The sequence below is a fragment of the Callorhinchus milii genome, unplaced genomic scaffold, assembly GCF_018977255.1.
Source record: "Callorhinchus milii isolate IMCB2004 unplaced genomic scaffold, IMCB_Cmil_1.0 Scaffold65, whole genome shotgun sequence".
Lineage (NCBI taxonomy): Eukaryota > Metazoa > Chordata > Chondrichthyes > Chimaeriformes > Callorhinchidae > Callorhinchus > Callorhinchus milii.
The window spans coordinates 1-20,907 of NW_024704806.1; the positions used below are offsets into that span (position 1 = coordinate 1).

Here is a 20,907-nt window from a genome sequence, read left to right on the forward strand (position 1 = left end):
AGCCTGTTCCGCCATTCCATTAGATTATGGCTGATCTGTACCTCGACTCCCAATTACCTGCCCTCGCTCTGCGAGCGTGGGGCTTGAACCCACAACCTCAGACCTTGAGGGGTCAGTCGGTGTGCCAGCCTATTTTCTAGATCGGTTGTGACTATGATACAGCAGATGGGCTGGACAGTTCGTTAGATTCAGAGCGAAACCTATGCTGTGGTGCCTGGGCACAAGACACCCCAGTAACAGTGTAGTAACTGTTTTTTTTACGCTGTTAGTCGAATGGCGGATCACTTTCCGAGTAATAATCCCTTTAGAAATACAACAATGACAGTGGGGACAGCAAACCTATTGTTGTTACAGCGGGGAATCTCTGTTTAATGTCTTATCCAAAGCGCCTCAGGCAGTGCAGCATTCCCCAACTATACCATGTAGTGTCAGCCTTGATGATGAGCTGAGGTCCTGATATAGGGTTTGATCTCACGACCTTCTGACCAAGACGTGGCAGTTGCTGCCAACTGAGAAAAGATGACACTTACATAAAGTTTTCTGTTACAGTTCTGTTTCGACGCCTGAAGTGCAAGTTGTGGTTGTTGTTGAATTCCCAGAGTAAAAGTAATTTTGAGAGCTTGTACAATCACTCATCAGAGCTGCATTTTCACAGGGAGAAGAAATGGGTGACAGTAGGAGACACATCGCTCCGGATATTTAAGTGGGTCCCAGTGACCGACCCCAAAGAGGTGGGTGAAATTTGTAACCACATAAAATATTAGAATAAACTATTGTTGATCTTTATTTTGACATTTCAGAGCCTATTGCCTTTGTAAATCTTCCTGAAGAAATCCTGCAGAATACTATGACGATGCCCTCGTTCTTGGTACCAGTGAGCTTTTAAAATGTTCTCTTTTTATTTTGCTACCCCTTTCCAGGACAAATCCAAATCAAAGAATAATCTTGAATCAAAAGGTACAAAGGGAGACAAAGGATTTCCCCAGTTGCCAGTGTCTGACAACAGCTCATCACCCATCCTGCTGGAAATGAATGGTGAGTGTGCCTTTAACCTCTTGCAGGTTGCTCTAAGTGTAAGCAGCGCATAACTGAACGGCATTCAATTGTTCAATCTAGACTGGCAAGTTTCATCAAAATTGTTTTTGTTCAGTGGAGTCCTTTAGCTTTGTGATTAGAGCACTCGCCTCACAAACCTGTGTTCGATTCCCGGGCAGAGTGAAACCTTAGTTCCTTACTCCACACGTGCCTCTGTTTACCTAACAGTAAATAGGAACCCTATTATTTTAGTTAGTCAATTGGTGAATTGCTTTTCCATGGGTAATAATCCCTTCAAAAAAAGTAAGTAAAATAATAATTTGGTTACGACCGTTTCTGAGACACTGCTGTGCTCAATTGGTTGTTGTGTTTCTCCTACAAATATACAGTCAATTTTGTGTGAGTGGCCACGTGTGTGTGTGTGTGTGTGTGTCTAACCACCACTTTCTGTTTCAATTTGTCAAACTGTTCTCCTTTGACTTCATTGGATCCAAAATTTTCTTTCATCAAATCAAACCAAATTCTTTTCAACGGTTGAGTAGAAGGAAGAAGAAAATGGATAAGAAATTGAAGCGATGATAATAATAATAATAATCCTTGCATTTGATATAGCGCTTTTCACGTCTTCTAGACTTCCCAAAGTGCTTTACAGAATATGCTGCAAAGTGAATTGACCGTATATTTGTGGGCAAAACGCGGCAGCCAATTGCGCACAGCAGTGTCCTACAAACAGTCGTGGATTGAAAATGACCAATTTATTATTTTTTGTTTTTGAGGGATTATTATTAGGCTCTGTGTGGAGTAAGGAAACTTGGCCAAGGCTTCGCCCTGTCTGGAATTGAACCCAGGTCTCTCGTTTGCAAGGCGAGTGCTCTAACCACTGAGCTACAGGACTCCACAATGATGATGTGTTTGTGTGTTTTCTATACTCCAGATGAGAATAGTAACCAGAGCTCGCTGTCAGATGCCTACCAGGTAAAAGTGGACAGCAGCACCAGCCCCAGCCCCAGTCCTGAGCAGAGTGAGCCTGTCAGCCCGGCGATTCTGTCTGACTTCAAAGCAGATGATTCCCAGCCCCCCATGCTGGGACAGGAGAGTATGGAAGGTATAGCCAGCAACATGACAACAACAACAACAACAACAACAAATGACATTTACTCAGTGCCTTTCACATTGGGGGACGTCCCAAGGCGCCAGACAGTCAGGGATTTGGACCCGAGCAGGGGGTTGGGATCAGGAAGAGGGCAGGGAGGGTAGGGTAGGGATTCGATGCTGTGTTCTGGGCTATGGAATGGTGGGTTGACCTATCAGAATAGTGGTGTATGGGGCAGACAGTTGCCGAGTGGGCTACAAGTCCTAATTTTCAGTTAAACTGGTGAATGTCACTTCTTTGCTCCTGCTGATGCCTCCAATATTTCTTTCAGTCAGTCAAACGGCAAGTGGAAGCATTGTCATAGGGGCTATAGCAGTAGTAATTTCTCAATTCTCTCTCACAGAACCTTCCCTTCCTTCCTCAGAAGTAGGAGATGACCCACCAATGCTCACAAAGGAGGAGCCGGTGCCCCAGCAGCCTCAGGTAGGCCAGGAGTGTGTACACTTAGAGCGGCGTGAGGTCAGTATGTGTGCGGAGGTGAGTGCGGTCGGGGGTGGGTGACCAGCAAACCCATTTTGAACTGTGACCCCACCCGCCTCTTATTTGGCCTCTCTGGGTATTTGCCTGGTCTTATCTTTCATAAGAACAGGAGTAGGCAACTCAGCCTCTCGAGCCTGTTCCAACATTCTATAAGATCATGGCTAATCTGTACTTCAACTCCAATTACCCACCCTTGACTCATATCCCTTGATACCCTGACCTAAAACATATCTATCCACCTCAGTCTTGGAAATTGGAATGGATCCAGGCAGTTTACTCTTTGGGTAAAAAACCGCCTCCTGATTTCACTCGTAAGTGGGCTGGCTCTAATTTTATTCTAAGATTATTCCCCTTGTTCTGGACTTGCTCACAGTCTATAGGTTAATTGAATTGTGTGAAGAATATGATAGTAATCACAGACTGGAGCACATCTTTGCAAACTCCTAATTTATATTTAAATCATTCATGGTTTGGTAACAGGTTGTGGAAGAAGATGATGAATGTTCTGGAGCACCTCCACTGAAGAGGATTTGCACCGGACAGAACTCAGTGGTCCAGCCTGTAACTGAGAGTTAGCCCAGCGGTATTCATCCTCACCGCTCTGTCAAGCTGGCTCATGTTTGGTTCCCTCTGACTTACCGTCAAGTGACTGACGCATGGAAGAATGATATTTATTTTGTAGTTTGGATTAGCTTGTGATGGAAAAGATTAGGAATTTTGGCGTAGAACCATTGAATTTCTGTAATGTGGGATTGTGTCCTTTTGTAACTCAAGGGGTTGGGTTTAAAACATGGCCCCAGTGGGCCTCTTATTTGACACTGAAGTGCCTCCAGTTCTAGCGAGCTGACCGAGATGTGTTTGTGCTGAAGAACGGCTTTGGACTTCACCCATGAATGCATAGTGTTTGTCGTCAACTCCTAGCCATACATTTAATGTAAAATTAGGCATTGTTGCCTTCAGCCAAGATTGGCACAATCAGTGGCCCAAAGTAAGGTGCACTTAGGACACCTTGTACCTCATCAGAATTTTTTTTTGTGTGTTTTCCTTTTCAGGAGCTCTCAATTGTAATAAATACTCCTGAAATAAACACTAAACTTTGTGGGTGAGGGGCAACTTTACGTTTACACCCATGACTTTACCCTGGGATTGTGGACCGCATGAAGAGTGTGTCAGTCTCTCCAAGACTGTGGTAGCACACTCAAAGCAGCACGTTGAAAGGATTAAGTCATCCTGTCAGACCTTTAGGTTTCTTCCCAGACCCACGCACTGTGGATTTGGAAACAAAAATGAAGTCAAACATGTGGTTCCAGTCAGTGAGTTATGAATTGAAAGCCTCATAGCACATAACAGATGCTGCAATTGCTTTGTGGAGAAGCAATGCAGTATTTGTTCAGAAAGGCTGTGTTTAATCATCACAATTATGCTGTCAGTAAATCTACATTGGGGTTTATAAAGGGGATTGGTTAACTGATTGGACAATTTACCAACGTGAAGGTTTATCAGCAGTTAGTACTCTCCGCTGAGGATAGCTAATTCAGGTGCTGATTCTCTGATTTAGTTTCTGTGCCCTCACCCCATGTTAGGAGATCTTATTTGGCTCCTTTGGCCGATAATAAGATAATATTCTGTGTGAAATCAACAGGATTGAAGCTATGCACATTGAGGCATACCTTCCCTAACAGAAGTTTCTCTCAGTTAGTGCCTCTTCTTCGTAAGCAGTACCTATTCTGTCTGACATGAAAACTAAGTCTTGCCTTGCTCCACATACAACCATTCACTCTGGGTTCAGTAGTTAATTGAAACTGGCTAGTTGGTGCCAATAAAACTCTTCCTAGGTGGTTTGTTAACCAAGTTTCCACAGAGGGGAATTTTAAATGGTTAGAAATGCAAAATAATGTAATGAAACATAGAAATCCTTTACAGTTTATGAAAAACTACAGCTTTCAATATCCATTTTACAATTGGCTTTTTCTGCCCTCCTACACGTTTTCCCTCCTCAGGGGGAGGTATCTCACTGCATCTTGCTGTAGACTCTAGATTTTAAACCACTGGGTCCTTTGGTTAGGTTTCTGAGAGCTGAGAAGTCATAATATTAATAATAATAATAATAGGGGAATAAAAATCTTATCCCTACAGAACTTTCAATGGAAGTGAAGCCAGGAATATGTGAAAACATTTCCGATTGTATTTTCTAAAGAAAATGCAGAAGAGATATATTTTTGAATACAAAAGAGCTGAACAGAAGTTGAATATTCAGTTTGAAGTTTAATATTTTTCTTTCTGATTGCACTTCCTGCGCGCTTTTGAAGATTACTAGTTGTGTTTGCCAATTTTCTCCCCTCCTCCTCTCCTGTAGGGGTGTTGATTCCTACCGGGGTACGATTCCACAGACACATGACACTGGGTATATCAGCCAAGTGTCCGTTCATTGTGTGTGAGTGATGACGGGCTTGTTTCTGTGGAGGGCATTACAGCCAAGTTCAATCTTGTCCTTGCCCAATGTCCAGCCATGGTCAGTCTGGGAATTGAACCTGTGACCTGGCCTGTGTAGTGGTTTCTTTACCACCAATTCCATTGGGGAGAAGGTTGTTTAGTTATGTTCTTTATGGCCTAAAGCATTACATAGGGAGTGAGTGTGTTGTGTACACACAGGATTGTGCAATGCTAATCGAGCCCAGCTGTAGTTTTAATGCATGTTTCAAATCAAGCTCATACCTGTCTGTCCATGGTAAGGCTTGGCACCAAGCTATTGGTGTGGCAGTGGACCTCATGGCCTTGCAAGTCTGATGCATTCTTTGGATTGATCATTTGAAAGCTTTACCATTAATCTTAGTTCATTTCAAACAGAACTGAAAATGTATGCAGGTGAATAATGTATGTGTGTGTGTGAGGGGCCATTTGAAGCTGTGACTGTCCATTAGAGCAGTGAGTTCAGTCAGTCAATGAGCTGCATGTACACTAGTTGTTCTGTCTGTATGCTTAGAAGCCGATATTAAATAAATCACACGTGTGAAATATCTTGAGGATTTAAATTTTTAAAATGTGAGCTCGCCCCAACCTTTTTATTTACATTTATTAAGAACATTTATATACGCGCTTAATAGAACCAAGCATATATTTGTAAATAGTGACTCCTTCCTTTTATGTTCTAAGTAAAACATCTCTAGTCAGTGAAAAGCAAACACAAAGTTCCTACCATAGCCTCTTTGACATTGTAAATGTTGCGTGTAGGAACAGGACCATTTAGCGACTGTACAAATAGAGTGTGCTTTCCCGTGATCAGTTCCATTTCACGACTACATTCTGAACAATGGTTTCTTTCCAGACAAATTTTACTAGATTTTTAATTCTGCTTTTTGATTTAAGTTGCTCTTCCTATTTTTTACTTCTTGTTAAGTAAGCATTTTAAAAGGTGACTCCGATCTTAATGTCTGCTTTTTAATGTACCTGCTTTTTAATGTACCCAAAGTATTGTAGTTACAAGTGCACTTTTTATTTGGGGGAGAAAGTACTTAGTAAAGTGTTCTTTTCTGACGATTGCTGAAACACACCAGAGCGAGCTCTGACCCAGTCCCTATAATATTACGGTATTAGCTGAACAAAGCTGCCTCCTGATTATATCCGCTGCTGAGGCGAGGAGTGGGCAATGGGAAGTTTCAAGTCACTGGTACGTGTCTCAAAATGTAACTTGATTTGATTGAAGCTGAAAATCATAATGTCGAAAAATATTTTTTTATTACCTCAGAGGCTGGACAGATGCCTTTCTTACTGTAAAAACTGACTTGTTTGGAAGGATTGTTCTTGTGCAAATAATCGAAATAAACTGTTGCGACGAAGAAATCCCCCGATGTCGGCGATTTTTGTATCGTGTTTCTGGGTTCGCGATCGGCTGCTGCGTTTCACCCGCAAAATGCACAGTCGCTTCACTTTACGGTGTATCCTGTGAAGCGCTTGGAGACGGCTCTCGGTGACGCGATGGGGCGCGGTATCAAATGCCAGGATTATCATTATCATATTATTATCATCATTATCATCATTATTATTATTATTATTATCATTATTATTATTATCATTATTATCATTATTATTATCATTATTATCATTATTATTATTATCATTATTATCATTATTATTATTATTATTATCATTATTATTATTATCATTATTATCATTATTATTATCATTATTATATTATTATTATCATTATTATTATTATTATTATCGTTATCGTTATTATCATTATTATTTTATCATTATTATTATGTTATTATTATTATTATCATTATCATTATTATCATTTTATCATTATCATATTTTTTATTATTATTATTATTATCATTATTATCATCATTATTATTATCATTATTATTATCATTATTATCATTATTATTATCATTATTATTATTATTATCATTATTATCATTATTATTATCATTATTATTATTATTATTATCATTATTATCATTGTTATTATCATTATTATTATCGTTATTATCGTTATTATCGTTATTATCATTGTTATTATCATTATCATTATCATCGTTATTATCATTATTATCATTATCATTATTATTATCATTATTATTATCATTACTATTATCATTGTTATTGGTGACCGGTGGGGGCGGGGCTGAGGGCCGCCCTGTTGTCAGGGAAACGGCTCGGGACGCCGGACTGCTCTACGGCACTGTCGCAAAGCAGCACTTACTAAAGGCCGCGCCTGAGGCCCCGCGGCTCAGTTACTGCCCTCGGCCCCGGGGGTGACCCCCAGCGCCCGCCCCGGGCCCGCGGAGAGGAGGCAGATGGCGGCAAACTGGAGCACTGACACCGGCCCCGCCGTGTACAGGAGCCGGGACCCGCTCAAACACCTGAAAATCCGGTGAGAGGGGAGGGGAGCGGGGGGGGGGGGAGTGTGGGGGGGAGGAGGGGAGTGTGGGGGGAGGAGAGGGGGAGTGTGGGGGGAGGAGGGGGGAGTGTGGGGGGAGGAGAGGGAGTGTGGGGGAGGAGAGGGGAGTGTGGGGGGAGTGTGGGGGGAGGAGGGGGAGTGTGGGGGGAGTGTGGGGGGAGGAGGGGGAGTGTGGGGGGAGTGTGGGGGAGGAGAGGGAGTGTGGGGGAGGAGGGGGAGTGTGGGGGAGGAGAGGGAGTGTGGGGGGGAAATGGAGTGGGGGAGAGGGAGTGGAGGGAATGTGGGGGGGAGTGGGGGGTTGACGGTTCCCGCTTACCCCATCCGGAGGGTACGAGGCGCAGGTTAGTGGGGGCCGAGGCTCGGGGGGAGCCCCGAGTGTGCGTTGTCCAACCGACTAAACCCACATCGTGGAGTCCTGTAGCTCAGTGGTTGGAGCACTCGCCTCACAAGCGAGAGACCCGGGTTGGATCCCCGGCCACTCAGGGGGAGACCTCGGGCAAGTTTCCTTACCCCACACTGCTGATAGTAATCCCTCAAGAAAAAGAAGTAATAACAATTTGGTCACTTCAATCCATGACTGTTTGTGGGGACGCTGCTGTGCGCAATTGGCCGCCGCGTTTCGCCCACAAATATACAGTCAATTCACTTTACCGTCTATTCTGTGAAGCGCTTTGAGACGTCGAGAAGACGTGAAAAGCGCTATATCGAATGCAAGGATTATTATTATCGTTTGCCATTGATATTGCTGTCTGGCAAGCTTTCCCGCTGCCTGTTGCTCGGACCACCCAACCCGTTAGGGCTTTGGCTTGCAGGGTACCAGGAGCTGAGTGGGGGGATTCCCTGCCCTCGGTGACTGGTCTGCCTTGGAGAAATTGTAAGTGTTTTCAATCTCATTTTTGAACGTTTTAACTGCCAGAGTGTGGATTCAACGGATAACTCCCTCTACAGTCTTCTCTCACAAAGTTGAGCGCACAGCAACTCAGCCTGAACAGAGTAGCACGGAAATGGCGACATTCAAGAGCGCAAGTGAATTTGAAGCTTCAGGTAAGATTCAGGTCTGTCACACCCAACCCACCTCACTGCCGCGCTTCCAGGTCTACTCTAGGAACATCGTAACCGGAGCAGGTCATTCAGCCCCTCGAGCCTGATCCTCCATTCTGTTAGATCATGGCTGATCTGTACCTCAACTCCATTTAATCTGCCTTTGCTCAATATCTCTTGATACCCTTACTTAGCAAAATGCTACCTTTAGTATAGAATACAGCTTGCACTATTACGTTGTAGCCTGACGCAGCACAGAACCTGGCCATTTTGCCATTAAAGCTATACTCGTATTTTTCTCCACACAGATGGATTAATAAATAAATAAACAAACAATTGGGTAAAACCCACTCAGCTGCTCACTCCCTCTACCTTTCAATATTCCTCCCCTATAAGCATCTGTCTATAGTGAAACTCTGATAACTAGCCTGTGGGATAAGTAGTTAACGAGTCACTCATTCAATATTCCGGCTATTCGAGTACGTTTGAGATACTGTACTGATAACTAATCTCTGATCAATAGTTATTTGAGCTGTTTCTGGTCTACAATTGTTTGTTGCTTTTTCTGTCAGGTGGTTTCCGGCCCGATGATCAGGAGGAGGTTGTGGTGGGCTGGCAGGAGAAACTATTCAGCCAGGTAACTACCAGTCGCTCAATCTTTCCACCATTTCTGTCCATGGAATGAGATGTTAAACCAAGTTCCCATCTATCTGACTTTAAAGTTCCCATGACCAGTGTTCGAAAAGGGAAGGGAATGTCTCTCAGTGTTGGACAAAGAATTCTCCAGATTGATGAGTAATTGTCAACCTGTCTGCTCCCTTCACTCAGCAGGCTCCGGCCTGCTCCACGTAGCTTGACTGTCCAGCACGTTGGGACATCCTCCCGATGTGAAAGGCGCTGTCTGGAACTCCATCCCACAGTCCCTTCGCCTCGCCTCCTCTCTTGCCTCCTTCAAGGCCAGTGTCAAGACCCTTCTCTTTGATGGTGCCTTTGGTCTCCCTCCCATTTCTCTGCCTTCTCTCACCCCTACACCACCTCTCCCCCATGCTCGGGCCCCGACACCTGACTGTTCAGCGCTTTGGGACGTCCTCCTGATGTGAAAGGCACTCTATAAATGCAATTTTGTTGTTGTTGTCACAAAGTTGTCTTTGTTGTAAGATTGTTCTCCAGGACGGCTTCAGTGTGACGGATGGCTGTGACCCATTTCTTGCTGTTGCAGTTTGAGATTGACCTGTTCAGGAGCCAGGCTGCGTGTCAGAGCCCCCTGGACCTGCAGTACCATAACGAGATCCTCGGGCTGGAGAGCACCGGGTACAGGAAGAACCAGAGAATCTTCACCTACACAGACTTCGACCGCTACACTAACACCGAGGAGGTAAGAGAGCTCGCTCCTCCACAGTGAGAGGCAGGGACACAGGAATCGAGGGTGGGGGGAACATCAAAACAGGAGGGGGCTATTCAGCTCCTTGAGCCTGTTCCACCATTCTATAAGATCATAGCTGATCTGTACCTCAACTCCAATTACCCGCCCTTGCCCCATATCCTTTGATACCCTGACCTAACAAATATCTAACCACCTTAGTCTTGAAGCCAGGGATCAGCACATCTCTTGTTTTCTAGCACTCTCAATCCGTGACCACATCTAGCAGAGAGGAGCCACTGTACCTGGTGGAGAGGATGGCACAGGTTCGCCGTCGGAGGCATGATCGTAGGACCACGTGAGTGTAGCTTCCCAGCCAGACACAATCCACAATAAATGATATCATTTTGATCTGGGTCTCAAGATGCCGCTGTCACCCTCCCACACCTCCTGATCCCAACCTCCAGCTCGGGTCCAATTCCCTGACTGTGCAGCACCTTCGGACATCCTCGTGACTTGAAAGGCGCTGTATAAATGTTATTTGTTGTTGCTCGAAGTTGCCATACATTGTATAATCTGTGGGAGAATGTCTGTAACCTTTCTGTTCCTCTCTAGGGAAGGCAGCATTCCCAAATCACGCATCATCACCTGGGAGCCCTCCAAGGACTTTATGAGGAACAGCCATGTGCTAAACACGCCCATGCAAACCATGTACATTATGGGAGATCTGGGACCCTACGGCAAGTGAGTGAATCCCAGCCCAGCTCTTCACCTCTGGAGGTTTCTTGGAAGGCGAACAAAATGGATCTTCCTCTTCTTTCACTGAGCAAATTATTATGTTCTTATGTTGGGGTAAAGCTCCATTGATCATGGTGTTTTTCCGTTGTCTTCAGGCTGGGACACCGGGAGCACGAGTACGTCCTGTGCACCATCAAAGTGGATAACAACGGGGTGATCATTGTGAAGCCGGACTTCAGTGGCAGCAAAGTGCCATACAGGTCAGCTTGCTCTCTGCCCCAACAACGCCCCTGCCCTGAACCGCCAGGCCACTGTTACAATACGGTGTGGAGTCCGCAGCCCAGTGTTTAGTGCGTTTGTCTCACAAGGGAGAGGACCTGGGTTTGATTCCTGGACAGAGCGAAATGTTAGGCAAGCTTCCTTACTCCACATGTCTGTTTACCTAGCATAAGTAGGAACCTGCTTATTAGTCGATTGGCGGATCACTTTCCGGAGGTAATAATCCCCCCCCCAAAAAACTTTTATCACGTAATCCACGACTGTTTGTGGGACGCTCCTGTGCGCAATTGGCTGCTGCATTTCGCCCCCAAAATATACAGCCAGTTCACTTTACAGTATATCCTGTGAAGCGCTTTGAGACTCGAAGACATGATAAGGTGCTGTATCAGATGCAAGGATTATTAATATTATGAATGCATTATGAATACACCATGAGACGGTCCGGCATTACACCCGCATAAACCTAAAGTGACTGGTCTCCGGTTTGCCATCTCCTACTTATGTACAGCGTTGATGTTTATGAGCAGCTTGGAGACTGAGGGAGAGAAGCGGGACCTGTGGCTGTACACCATCAACGACGTGTCGGTCACAGCCGCACGCGAGGAGCAGGAGAAGGAGCAGAACCTTTACAAAGATGTAAGAAGTAACACCGCAATCTTCTGTGTGTTTGCCTCATCTTTATTTTCGCCCACAGCATAGTCACTACACTTTACAGTATATTCTGTGAAGCGCTTTGAGACGCCTGGAAGACGTGATAAGGCGCTATATCAAATGCAGGGATTATTATTGTTACATTGCTTTCTTAAAGCTGACTGTCTGTGGACTGATTAATTGACTTGATTACTTTATCGTATCCTCGACTTTGATACATAATCTAGTTTCACTTTCTGGGGGGTGTAAAACATGTATTACAAAAAGCTTGTATATGACCAGTTTATGCTAGTTATAGCTGTCTGTAAACTAGTTATACAATAGCCAGAGTCACTGTGCTTGAAGTAATCTCACATAATCAGTCAGGCTGACAATGATAACTCACCTGCATTTTCAATGCTTTGAAAACGTCTGTTTTCATGAAGTCTCTTGTTTCTGTAGCTTTACAGCAGACACAAAGAATATCTCACCACTTTGGTGGGGATAGAGTTTGAAACTGTAAGTATGCTTTTGAATAGTGTCCTGGGACATAACCCAGCATGAGGAGCGTTATATAAATACAAGTTGTTGTTGAATATCCACCTTATTTCAGAGCTCACATCATTACATATGTTATGCTGAGCCGGGTGTCTGGTACGTGCGGAAACCGATCACCATACTTAAGAGTCTACAAAGATACTCGTACATGAGTTTGTGTGCAGCATGTAGCTCCTCTACAGTAAATGCACTGTGTTCTCAGAGCTTGTCTTTCAGAGGATGTGTTTAAACTGAGATCCTGTCTACCTGTTCAGCTGGGTGTTACAGAGCCCACAACACCAATCAAAAAAAGAGAAGTTTTTCTTGGTGTCCTTGCTTGGGACGTCCTTACGATATGAAAGGCACTATCTAAATGTAATTGTTATTTTCCTGGCCAACGATTGTCCAGATTAATTGGTGGTTCCCCTCATTGCTGTTTGTTGGATTTTGCTGTCATGTTTTCCTACAAACACAGCCACTACATTTGACAGCAATTACTTGTGAAGCTTTTTTAAGAGATAGTGTTTGCCAGTGATTTTGTAAAAATGTAAGTTAATTGCTCTCATTTGACTGATTCACTCATTACTCTTGCAGCCTCCACTTGGCATTCTTCAGCTAATAATAAATGGTGAAATTGGTAAGTCCATTTTAGTTCATGTGGGTATCTGTGCCCTTCACATTACTCTCTACAAGCTATTCTCTGTGTCCTCTCAGAACTAAGGCCTGGCTCTGGATGAGATTTAAAGTTTGCTTTTACTCGTTGCCTATGGTGTTACTGAAACCAAGTAGGAAAGATTGCAGGTTGACTCAGTGTATACCCTCCTGCTGGGGTACACGACTCCAGTGATGCATCCGACACAACATGTGTTGCTATTCCTGGACAAATAGGTCCCAGGTCTGTCTGTGCTGCGCTGACCAAGCTTCAGGGGCTCGGGTGAGAAGTGAGTGGGAAGTTTTGTCACAGGACTGGCAATGAGGTTTACACAGTGAGTCAGGGAGGATTCCCTTCTACTGTGCTTTTCTGAGAGCACTGTGTGAAGGAGGGTGTGTGTGCAGGATGGCCTGAATCTGGGAGTGTTTGTGGCTGACTAGCGGGGGGAAGGTAGGGATGGGAGATGAGGCACCTGAAGGGAATGGAGAGAGTGGGTTTCAGGGAGGGCTGAGTTGAGAGCACGAGGGCGCTGGGCTGCGGGTGGCTCTGTTAAGGGTGCGCTGACCACTGGGTTTTTTCAGTCTCCGCACAGGACTATGACTACGACAATCTATATGTGCACTTCTTCCTCGAGCTTCCAACCAGTGAGTATGTTACAGTGGGTACAGCCCTCTCTCACTACCTTTACCCCACACTCTCTCTCTCTCCCCTCTTCTCTTAACCCCCTCTCTGCCCCTCTGCCCTAGTCTCTCCCAGGTCACAAAAGGTTACTGTAACATACACGGCTGGTGCTGTCTGACACAGATATGACCTGTTGTTTGAGGAATCTAAAATGATGTCATGTATTTGTCTACAGAATGGTGGAACCCTAACAATCAGCAGCTCTCTGGAGTGACTCAGACTTGCTCTACCAAAGTCGAGGGCCAGGTAAGGAGCTCAGGAGCCAAGGTTTACGGTTTTGTAACCCTCACACTGGCCTCCGGCTGAAGGTCACAACTTCACCTAAATTCTCTTCTAGATCTCCTCGTCGCTGTCTTATACTTGTGACCCTGTTACAGACTCCCCAACCAGGGGAAACAGCCTAATCATGCTAACCTTATCAAATCCTTTTATACTGTTATAAACACTATTAGATAATCTGGGATTGTTAACGCCGAGCTGAGCAGGTGTAAGTGCTCTTGTCTTTTACAGGCCAGTGTGGCGTACTTTTCATACCCATTCAGCTTTGAAGTGGGCTACAGGAATGACGATCAGCCTGAGGGTGAGTGTCAGGCTAGGTGTGCACTGGAGTCCAGCTCCACATTGCTCAGTGTCCTGTTGGATTCGGACCTGAGATGACCATAAAAAAGCCGCGTGTTACTGTGTTGCGGCCACTGTGAACCGTATACACCCAGAGCAGTACACACACGGCCTGTGTTTGCTTCCCTGTAGCGTGAGAGTCAGTAAGCAAGCGAGCGTGGGGAGGGGTGGGGCGCATGATCATGATGGGGTAGGAGTGAATGAGCGAGGAGAGTGTGAGAGGGGAGAGTCAGTTTTTCTCTGAGTTCAGTTGAGGTCTATATTTGTAGATTGGCTGCCACATTGGCCGGTGCTGTACTTTGAGGTTCTGTCACTGGATTTCTGGCAGCGATACCGTACTGAGGGTTACGGCTACGTCAACATTCCCATCAGTCCTGGTGAGTAAATTCTACTGACCTCAATCATAGCAACACAAGCATTGCCGCACTGTGTAATAAATGACCCCGTTTCACCCGAATAATATATAATTCACTTTGCAGTATATTCTGTGAAGCGCTTTGAGACGGCTCAAAGATGTGATAAGGCCCTATATCAAGTTCAAGGATTATTATTATTTGAGCAGGTTGTCACACGCTGACGTGCCAGACCTGGAGACCGGTGCAGCCCGGGACATCAGAACTCCGGCGATTTTTTATTGGAGGTTCCCCTGAGTTGGAGGACATGACCTACGTTCGGGTGCCCAGCACCTTCAAGGTGGGCCTGAACTCCCCATTCACTAACCTCTCCATTCAACCCCAGTGTTGTAAATCTATTACAAAACAGGGACTGTTGTCAAGCATCAGACACACTTTTAATGACATTTTAATTTGCTGAATTTCAGGGAGAACGACTGAGTCGATTTGGTTTCAGAACACAAACCACAGGAAGTGTTACCTTCAAGTTAAACTGCATCCAGCAATCCAGGTCAGTGATTCATTGTGTGTAACTGTGTGGGACTGTATGCGTAACATGTGTTGACGTTTGTGTCCTCTCTTCACAGAGACTTTGTAAGTCTGAGCACAATGAGGGAGCGGCGACAGAATATTCTGGAGCGTCTGGGATCCTCCACACAACAGACCTCTGTCCAGGCTGTGCTGGGTACGTCTGTCACTCTCTCACCTAGTGATTGTCGCACCCCATTGTGGAGAAGGGGATGAGAGAGAGGGGGTGAGAGAGAGGGGGGTGAGAGAGGGGGGGTGAGGGAGGGGATGGAGGTAGGGGGAGGGAGAGAGGAAGAGTGGAGTTGCTTCTCTAGTGAGTTGAGATTGGCAATTGGGTGTACCCTGATCAGACTGGGAGATGGTAGGATGGGATTGATGAGAGGAATAAATGGATAAGGACCTGGAAGTGGAAATCAAACTTAAATCTTATCAGCAAAGATGAAAATCACCAAAAACGAAGGGGGGGTGGGGGGTGGGAGAGGGAAATTCAGCTCCTGTTTGATCACCTACGTCATTGTAGGAAGCTCTGTGGCCAGTTGCCCACCTTGACTGTCTCACAATCTCTCCCTCACACAGAGGCCTTCCAGAAAGCTCAGCGCCGAATGCAGGCAGCACGAGAGAATCTTCCCAAAGACTTGATTAGCACATCTGTTTCCACTGTGTTTTAGTTCCCGTTGCGAGAAGCAGGCAGCGGCAGACAATCCCACCTCACAGCAAGCGGGGTGCATGCACTGGGTTTCCTGAAGGCTGGAAGCATTCCCTGGTCACTCTTGTCTGTGTCCCCTACAATCTAGCTTTTGTGGGACTCCATCTTGAGTGATAATCAGGCAGGACCCGTTTCTCTGTGCCGGCCACCAGCCTGTTCTGATAGGGTGAGGCTCGTGCTCGCTCTGTAGTGACCAGGCAGTCAGTCTGGCCCCAGCAAGTAATTGACAACTGATTTAACATCATGGGCTTGCAGTACTGCGTCATTCAACAGTCTTAAAAAGCATATGGCAATTGCTGGGTGCAGTCAAGAAACCGCGTGAAGGGTCCAGTGTGTCTTCTGTAATCTTTCCCATTTTCTGGCTTAAACCGTTCAGTCTTTCTACAGTTCTTGCCTTGGAACCGGTCACATTTCTGAACGCTTTTGGCTGCTCACGTCCGAACGTCTGTCCTTTCAAACCAAGATAAGGGCGATGGACAGCCCACCTCACAGCTGTCAGTTACTGCAGTGATCAGCTTCCTCGCTGCTGCTGCTGCTGCTGCTGCGCGTAGTTGCACTGTGACCTGTATAGCTTTGTCCTGTGTTTTGTATTGGAGCCACACTTCTGTAATTTGTATTTTAATGTGTATAAAATCTGTATTCGCACCGATCTGGTTACCCGCGTAGTGCTTTCCTGTGAGAGGTTTGAATCTCGATCTCGTTTGCGCGGTGGCGGTGGGGGTGCGGCGGTGGGGGGGTCGCTGCCCTGCGCCATCGGCCGCCGCGTTGCACCCACAAAACAAAACAAGTGGCCGCACTTTACGGAGTGTCCTGTGAAGCACTTGGGAGACGTTTCGAAGATGGTGATAAGGCGCTGTATATCCAATGCGAGGATCATCATCATCATCATTATTATTATTAATCATTGCACACTACAGGCTTCCACTGTCGCTTTGAGAGCAGATTATTCCTGACCTGAGCTTCCCCCTCATTAGCTCAGGGCCCGCGGTACCCCCCCCCTCCCCTCCATCAGGGTGTGTGGGAGCCCTCAGTCACTGCTGTGGTGACCGTTAAACCGCCGCTCCGTGCGGCGCAACCGCACGTGCTGAGCCGCTGCGCCTCTTCGAATGAATGACAGCTCAGGCGGCCAATCAGCACCAGCGGCTCACTGACACACCCCCTCCCACCCACTCGCCCGCCACCGGATAGGCTGATGCTCAGCGGGCCCCGCCCCCCCTCAGCAAGTTAGGTTGCGCCATTACACGCCGCAGAGAACGGTTTTTGAATTTTTTTAAAAAAATGTAAAGTCATTCGAATTCGATGGGAACGTGGGACCGTAAGCGCATCACACGGCGCCCATTCGGTACAAAAGGGCCATCCCCCGGCCTCGCCTCACCTCCCGCGCCGGCGATGCTTTTTTTTGTCAGCATTGCTTTCCAGACAGAAACCCCGCGCTCGGCGAGCGGAAGTCGGTCATAACTGACAGGGCCGCCGGTCAATGGGCGGGCGCCGTGCCGAGCAGTGGGCGGGCGCCGTGCCGAGTGAGCGACAGGCCGGGGAGGCGGGGCTCGGGCGAGCGAGCAACAGCGCTCGGGGGCGGGCTTTACGAGCTGTGGGAGATTGACAAGCAGTCAGCCAATCGGAAGGCAGCTTTCGGTGTCCGGAACCCGCAGAGCGGGAGTGAAGGGCAGAGCAGCCAATAGGGAGGTGGACAGGCGCCGAGGGAGCCAATAGGCGAGCGCGAGGGGCGGGTACGTCCGGTGCGGGGCGGACGAGAGGGAGGGGGCGCGCGCGACGGCGGAGCGGAGCAGCCGGTATCTCGAGAGCGGGGGCCGCGGCCGAATCCCGCCATTTTTAAACTCGTGAGGTGAAGCCGCGGACAGGCGGAGCCGATAGGCGCTTCGGCCCGTCAACTACTGTCGCCGTCAGCGGCCGGAGCCCCCCGGGGGGGGAGTCGGCCCTTCACCAGCGATGGCGCCGCTGCTCGGCAGGAAACCTTTCCCGCTGCTGAAGCCTCTCGCGGACTTGGCGCCAGGAGAAACCGTCTTCGTGATCGAGCACAGCGGAGAGTGCTTCAGGAGTCAGGAGTATCCTCTCACCCTCACCCTCGCCACGGGCCGGGACTGGGGTTAGCGGGGGGCGGGGGGGAGAGAGCGGGGACTCGGGGTTCTGGTCCTCCCCCCGAGGGACAAGGCCCAGTCAGCCTTTAGCGCCAGGCCCCGCCCGCCCGCCCGTCCTCACTTGGAGTCGGTAGTTTATTCAGTCAGACAGTCAGCCCTTGGCCTGACTCTGCCGCCGACTGCACTGTGGCACTGACTGACTGACTGACTGAGATGCTCCAGGTCGAGGAGACGGCAGTTTCCCCCCTCAGTCCGGGACGGGTTGTCATCGCTCGGTGTCAGACAATGTCCCGGACACTCGCCAAGTTTAGCCATTGTGGGGAGGGGAGGCTGGTCCCCGCCAGGGATGGGCCTCTGCTCCTGAACCCCCGGACAGCGGAGAGCGAGTGCGAGAGGCGGATCTGACTCGCAGCTCCAGATTTGAAGTTCACTTTACAAAGAAAGTCCAGGAATCACCGCATCCCGATTCATATTTAACCCCTTCCACACCCTGAGAGGTCCTTTGGAGCTGTCAGGTTTTGTTTGGCATCCTAACCAGTGACACGGGCAGGCTGGGTGCGTTTCTTCTTACAATAATAATCCTTGCATTTGATGTTGTGCCTCATCAAGTCTTCCAGACGTCTCAAAGCGCTTCACAGAATTAGACTGTAAGGTGATTTGACTGTATGTTTGTGGGCGAAGCGCGGCAGCCAATTGCGCACAGCAGTGTCCCCACAGACCGTTGTGGATTGAGTGACCAAATTATTATTTATGAAAACACTTACACCGAGTTTTCACTTTGACAGGAACATTTTTGATTTAAGGGGGAATATTTTCAACCTGAAGTTGAATTTGGGGTAAAGAGCTTAACAGCCAGGGCTGGCCACTGTACAGTTCTTCACTTTGTACAAGTGGATGTTTCAGTAACTTTCGGATTTCCTATCAATTCAAGCAGTTGCTTGCTTTCTTTAAAAAAATGATTTTTCTCTATATATTTAGTATGCTCGCATGTGTAAGGTGTTGGAGATTGGCATCGTCCCTTCCAGTGCATCTGCAACACTGCAGGTAGCTGTTTATCACACTTGTCCTTTTGGCCTTCACTGAAGGAGGCTGCATTTACCAATGTCTCTGTGTGTAAGCCTGTTTAAGGGATTGTCGTGTTTGGGCAACGCGTAAAGCGATTGCTACTGTCTGATCTTCAACAAAGCATACGTACAAGATGAAATCCTTGCATAAGTGCCAGTTCATTGCTGCTTGTTTTATCATAACCTCAGCAAAAAAGCCTTGTTAAATTTAGTCTCTAAATTTCCATTTTCCTCTTTATTTATTGTTGCGTCTCAGCTGGTCACTGCGACCATGGCCTACCAATGTTAACCCCTTCCATGGCTCAAGTTATATATAGGTTTGAACAACATGCCCTCTGGCAGACTTTAAGCCTATGTATAGGTTTCACTGTTATTTATGGAATCAACTAGAACAAAGTACTGTCTGTGTGAACTGCATCAGCAAACCTGCTTCTGAGGCTGGTGTTTCTGTTTGTAGGGATCTGATAAGAAAGTTTTTAATGTTAAGATTTTAGAGCTCAGGGGCAGTGTATACACAAAATATACAGTCATTTTACAGTATATTCTGCTAAGCACTTTGAGACATCTCAAAGGCATGATAAAGCGCTGTATCAAATGCAAGGATTATTATTATAGTTGTCCAGTGTTGGGAGGTTTGCCTGATATTTGAATTTGATAACTTTTAGAATATTCTCTGTTTTGTTTTTATTGTTCTCTGCAAAAGTACCCAGTTCTCTGTGTTAACTGTTTTGATACATCTAGTTTAATCATGAGGTGTGAGTAACATTATGGAAGTTGGAAGAATATTTGTTTTGGGATGAAGTTCAGCACGAGGACTTGCATTGGCTTCCTGTCCATTGTGATAGACTAGGGTAACAGCCCCTGACCCTTGGGTGTTTTTTTGTGTGTCATTTGTAGTTCATGGAGCCATGTACAATGTCCCTTAGGAATTGATAGTTGTGGTATATTGAGTGTTTTAGCAGCGCTCCTGTAATCGTGTTCCAGAACTGAATCTTGGCTTTTAAAAAGGCAACATTTTATTTGGGTTTAAGCGAGAGGCACACAGTCTGGGTCATACACCACAGGGAGACCTGTGCTTGAGCAGTACTGAAAAAGGAGATTCTCTGTCTACATGCGCAGCATGTGCTGGGAGGAGCTTTACAACCCCTATAATGTGAAAGTGCTTACTGTTATCTGAAGTGGCATTTCGTAGACAAGCTCACAAGCCATTTTACGCACAGCAGAACCACTCAAACAACCATGCTGTAAAATGCATGAGGTGAGACTGATTATTAGTTTTACTTTTGGCTGTAGCTAATTCAAAACTCCACCTTACCTGCACCAAACTCTGCAAACCAATCACCCCAGTACTCGCCAGGCTCCACTGTCTCCCAGTGCTGCACTGGAGTGTCAGTCAAGACTGGCCTCTAGTCCTGAAGTGCGACTTGAACCACAAGCTTTGACTTAGAAGCATGAGTTTTTTCAACTGAGCCACGTTGGCACATGTAAAGGTTCTCTATTTTTAAGCACTTACTCAGTGTGCCTTTAAGCACACCTACGGCCACCTTCCCCCTCCCACTGGCTCGGCCTCAGGCTCCGCCATTGTTAAGTGCTCTGAGACGCCACCCGGCGTGAAGGGCGCTGTATAAATGCAAGATGTTGTTGGTCCTCAAATTTCATGCAGATAAAACGTTATTAGCAGTTCAGACATCTGTGGAGAGGCTAGGTAGGTTTCTTCATGTAATAAATATGATGCATATTAAATTTCATTTTAAGATTGATTGAACTGATTTTATCTTCCATCAATTATTGTGATCTTTGAAAAGTTCCTAAAATACAATTTTGTGTTTGAACAAGACGAAGTTCGGTGAAGTGACTTGATTTATCGAACTTGCAAATCTTCCAGAGACAGATTGTTTGTGTGCTTTGCGGAATACTTCTATTGTCCTTAGAAGCTGTTGACGTGTGTTGTGCAGGCACCAATAACAGCTTTACAGAAAGTATTTCCGAAAAAGGATTTATTCCATAA

General features: G+C 46.5%; 3 protein-coding genes across 5 annotated transcripts in view; all 3 read left to right on the forward strand.

Moving 5' to 3' along the window:
• Nucleotides 1-665: 665 nt before the first annotated feature.
• On the forward strand, nucleotides 666-5,112 carry LOC121851591 (B-cell CLL/lymphoma 7 protein family member B-like; the record flags this gene model as incomplete). 2 transcript variants are annotated; one of them, XM_042345598.1, is given in 5 exon segments in its annotated part: nucleotides 666-731; nucleotides 921-1,035; nucleotides 1,970-2,140; nucleotides 2,532-2,611; nucleotides 3,149-5,112. In XM_042345598.1, coding segments are annotated over 5 exon segments (528 nt in total), but the record flags the coding sequence as incomplete, so codon positions are not given.
• A 2,267-nt stretch (nucleotides 5,113-7,379) lies between these two features.
• On the forward strand, nucleotides 7,380-16,381 carry mks1 (MKS transition zone complex subunit 1). Its single transcript, XM_042345597.1, has 18 exons — nucleotides 7,380-7,547; nucleotides 8,491-8,618; nucleotides 9,188-9,252; nucleotides 9,835-9,990; nucleotides 10,236-10,333; nucleotides 10,591-10,719; nucleotides 10,869-10,973; nucleotides 11,520-11,628; nucleotides 12,085-12,141; nucleotides 12,754-12,796; nucleotides 13,393-13,455; nucleotides 13,668-13,738; nucleotides 14,003-14,072; nucleotides 14,380-14,487; nucleotides 14,673-14,803; nucleotides 14,931-15,013; nucleotides 15,090-15,187; nucleotides 15,607-16,381. Exons 1-18 carry the CDS (start codon nucleotides 7,471-7,473, stop codon nucleotides 15,696-15,698), a joined length of 1,683 nt encoding a protein of 560 aa, XP_042201531.1. The 5' UTR covers nucleotides 7,380-7,470; the 3' UTR covers nucleotides 15,699-16,381.
• Nucleotides 16,382-17,480: 1,099 nt separating this feature from the next.
• The window catches only part of baz1b (bromodomain adjacent to zinc finger domain, 1B), a 32,491-nt gene continuing 29,064 nt past the window's right edge, over nucleotides 17,481-20,907 (forward strand). For both annotated transcript variants that reach the window (XM_042345593.1, XM_007896433.2), the window contains exon 1: nucleotides 17,481-17,802. In XM_042345593.1, the coding sequence (XP_042201527.1) occupies nucleotides 17,687-17,802 (116 nt within the window). In that variant the 5' untranslated portion in view covers nucleotides 17,481-17,686. The remainder of the gene's footprint in view (nucleotides 17,803-20,907) is intronic.

Bases quoted from the DNA above. Each gene is read 5' to 3' on its own strand.
- mks1 (XM_042345597.1), top strand. From the start codon at position 7,471: ATGGCGGCAAACTGGAGCACTGACACCGGCCCCGCCGTGTACAGGAGC. The intron at 9,253-9,834 runs GTAACTACCAGT...TTGCTGTTGCAG, and splicing joins AGGAGAAACTATTCAGCCAG to TTTGAGATTGACCTGTTCAG. The intron at 13,739-14,002 runs GTAAGGAGCTCA...TGTCTTTTACAG, and splicing joins CTACCAAAGTCGAGGGCCAG to GCCAGTGTGGCGTACTTTTC.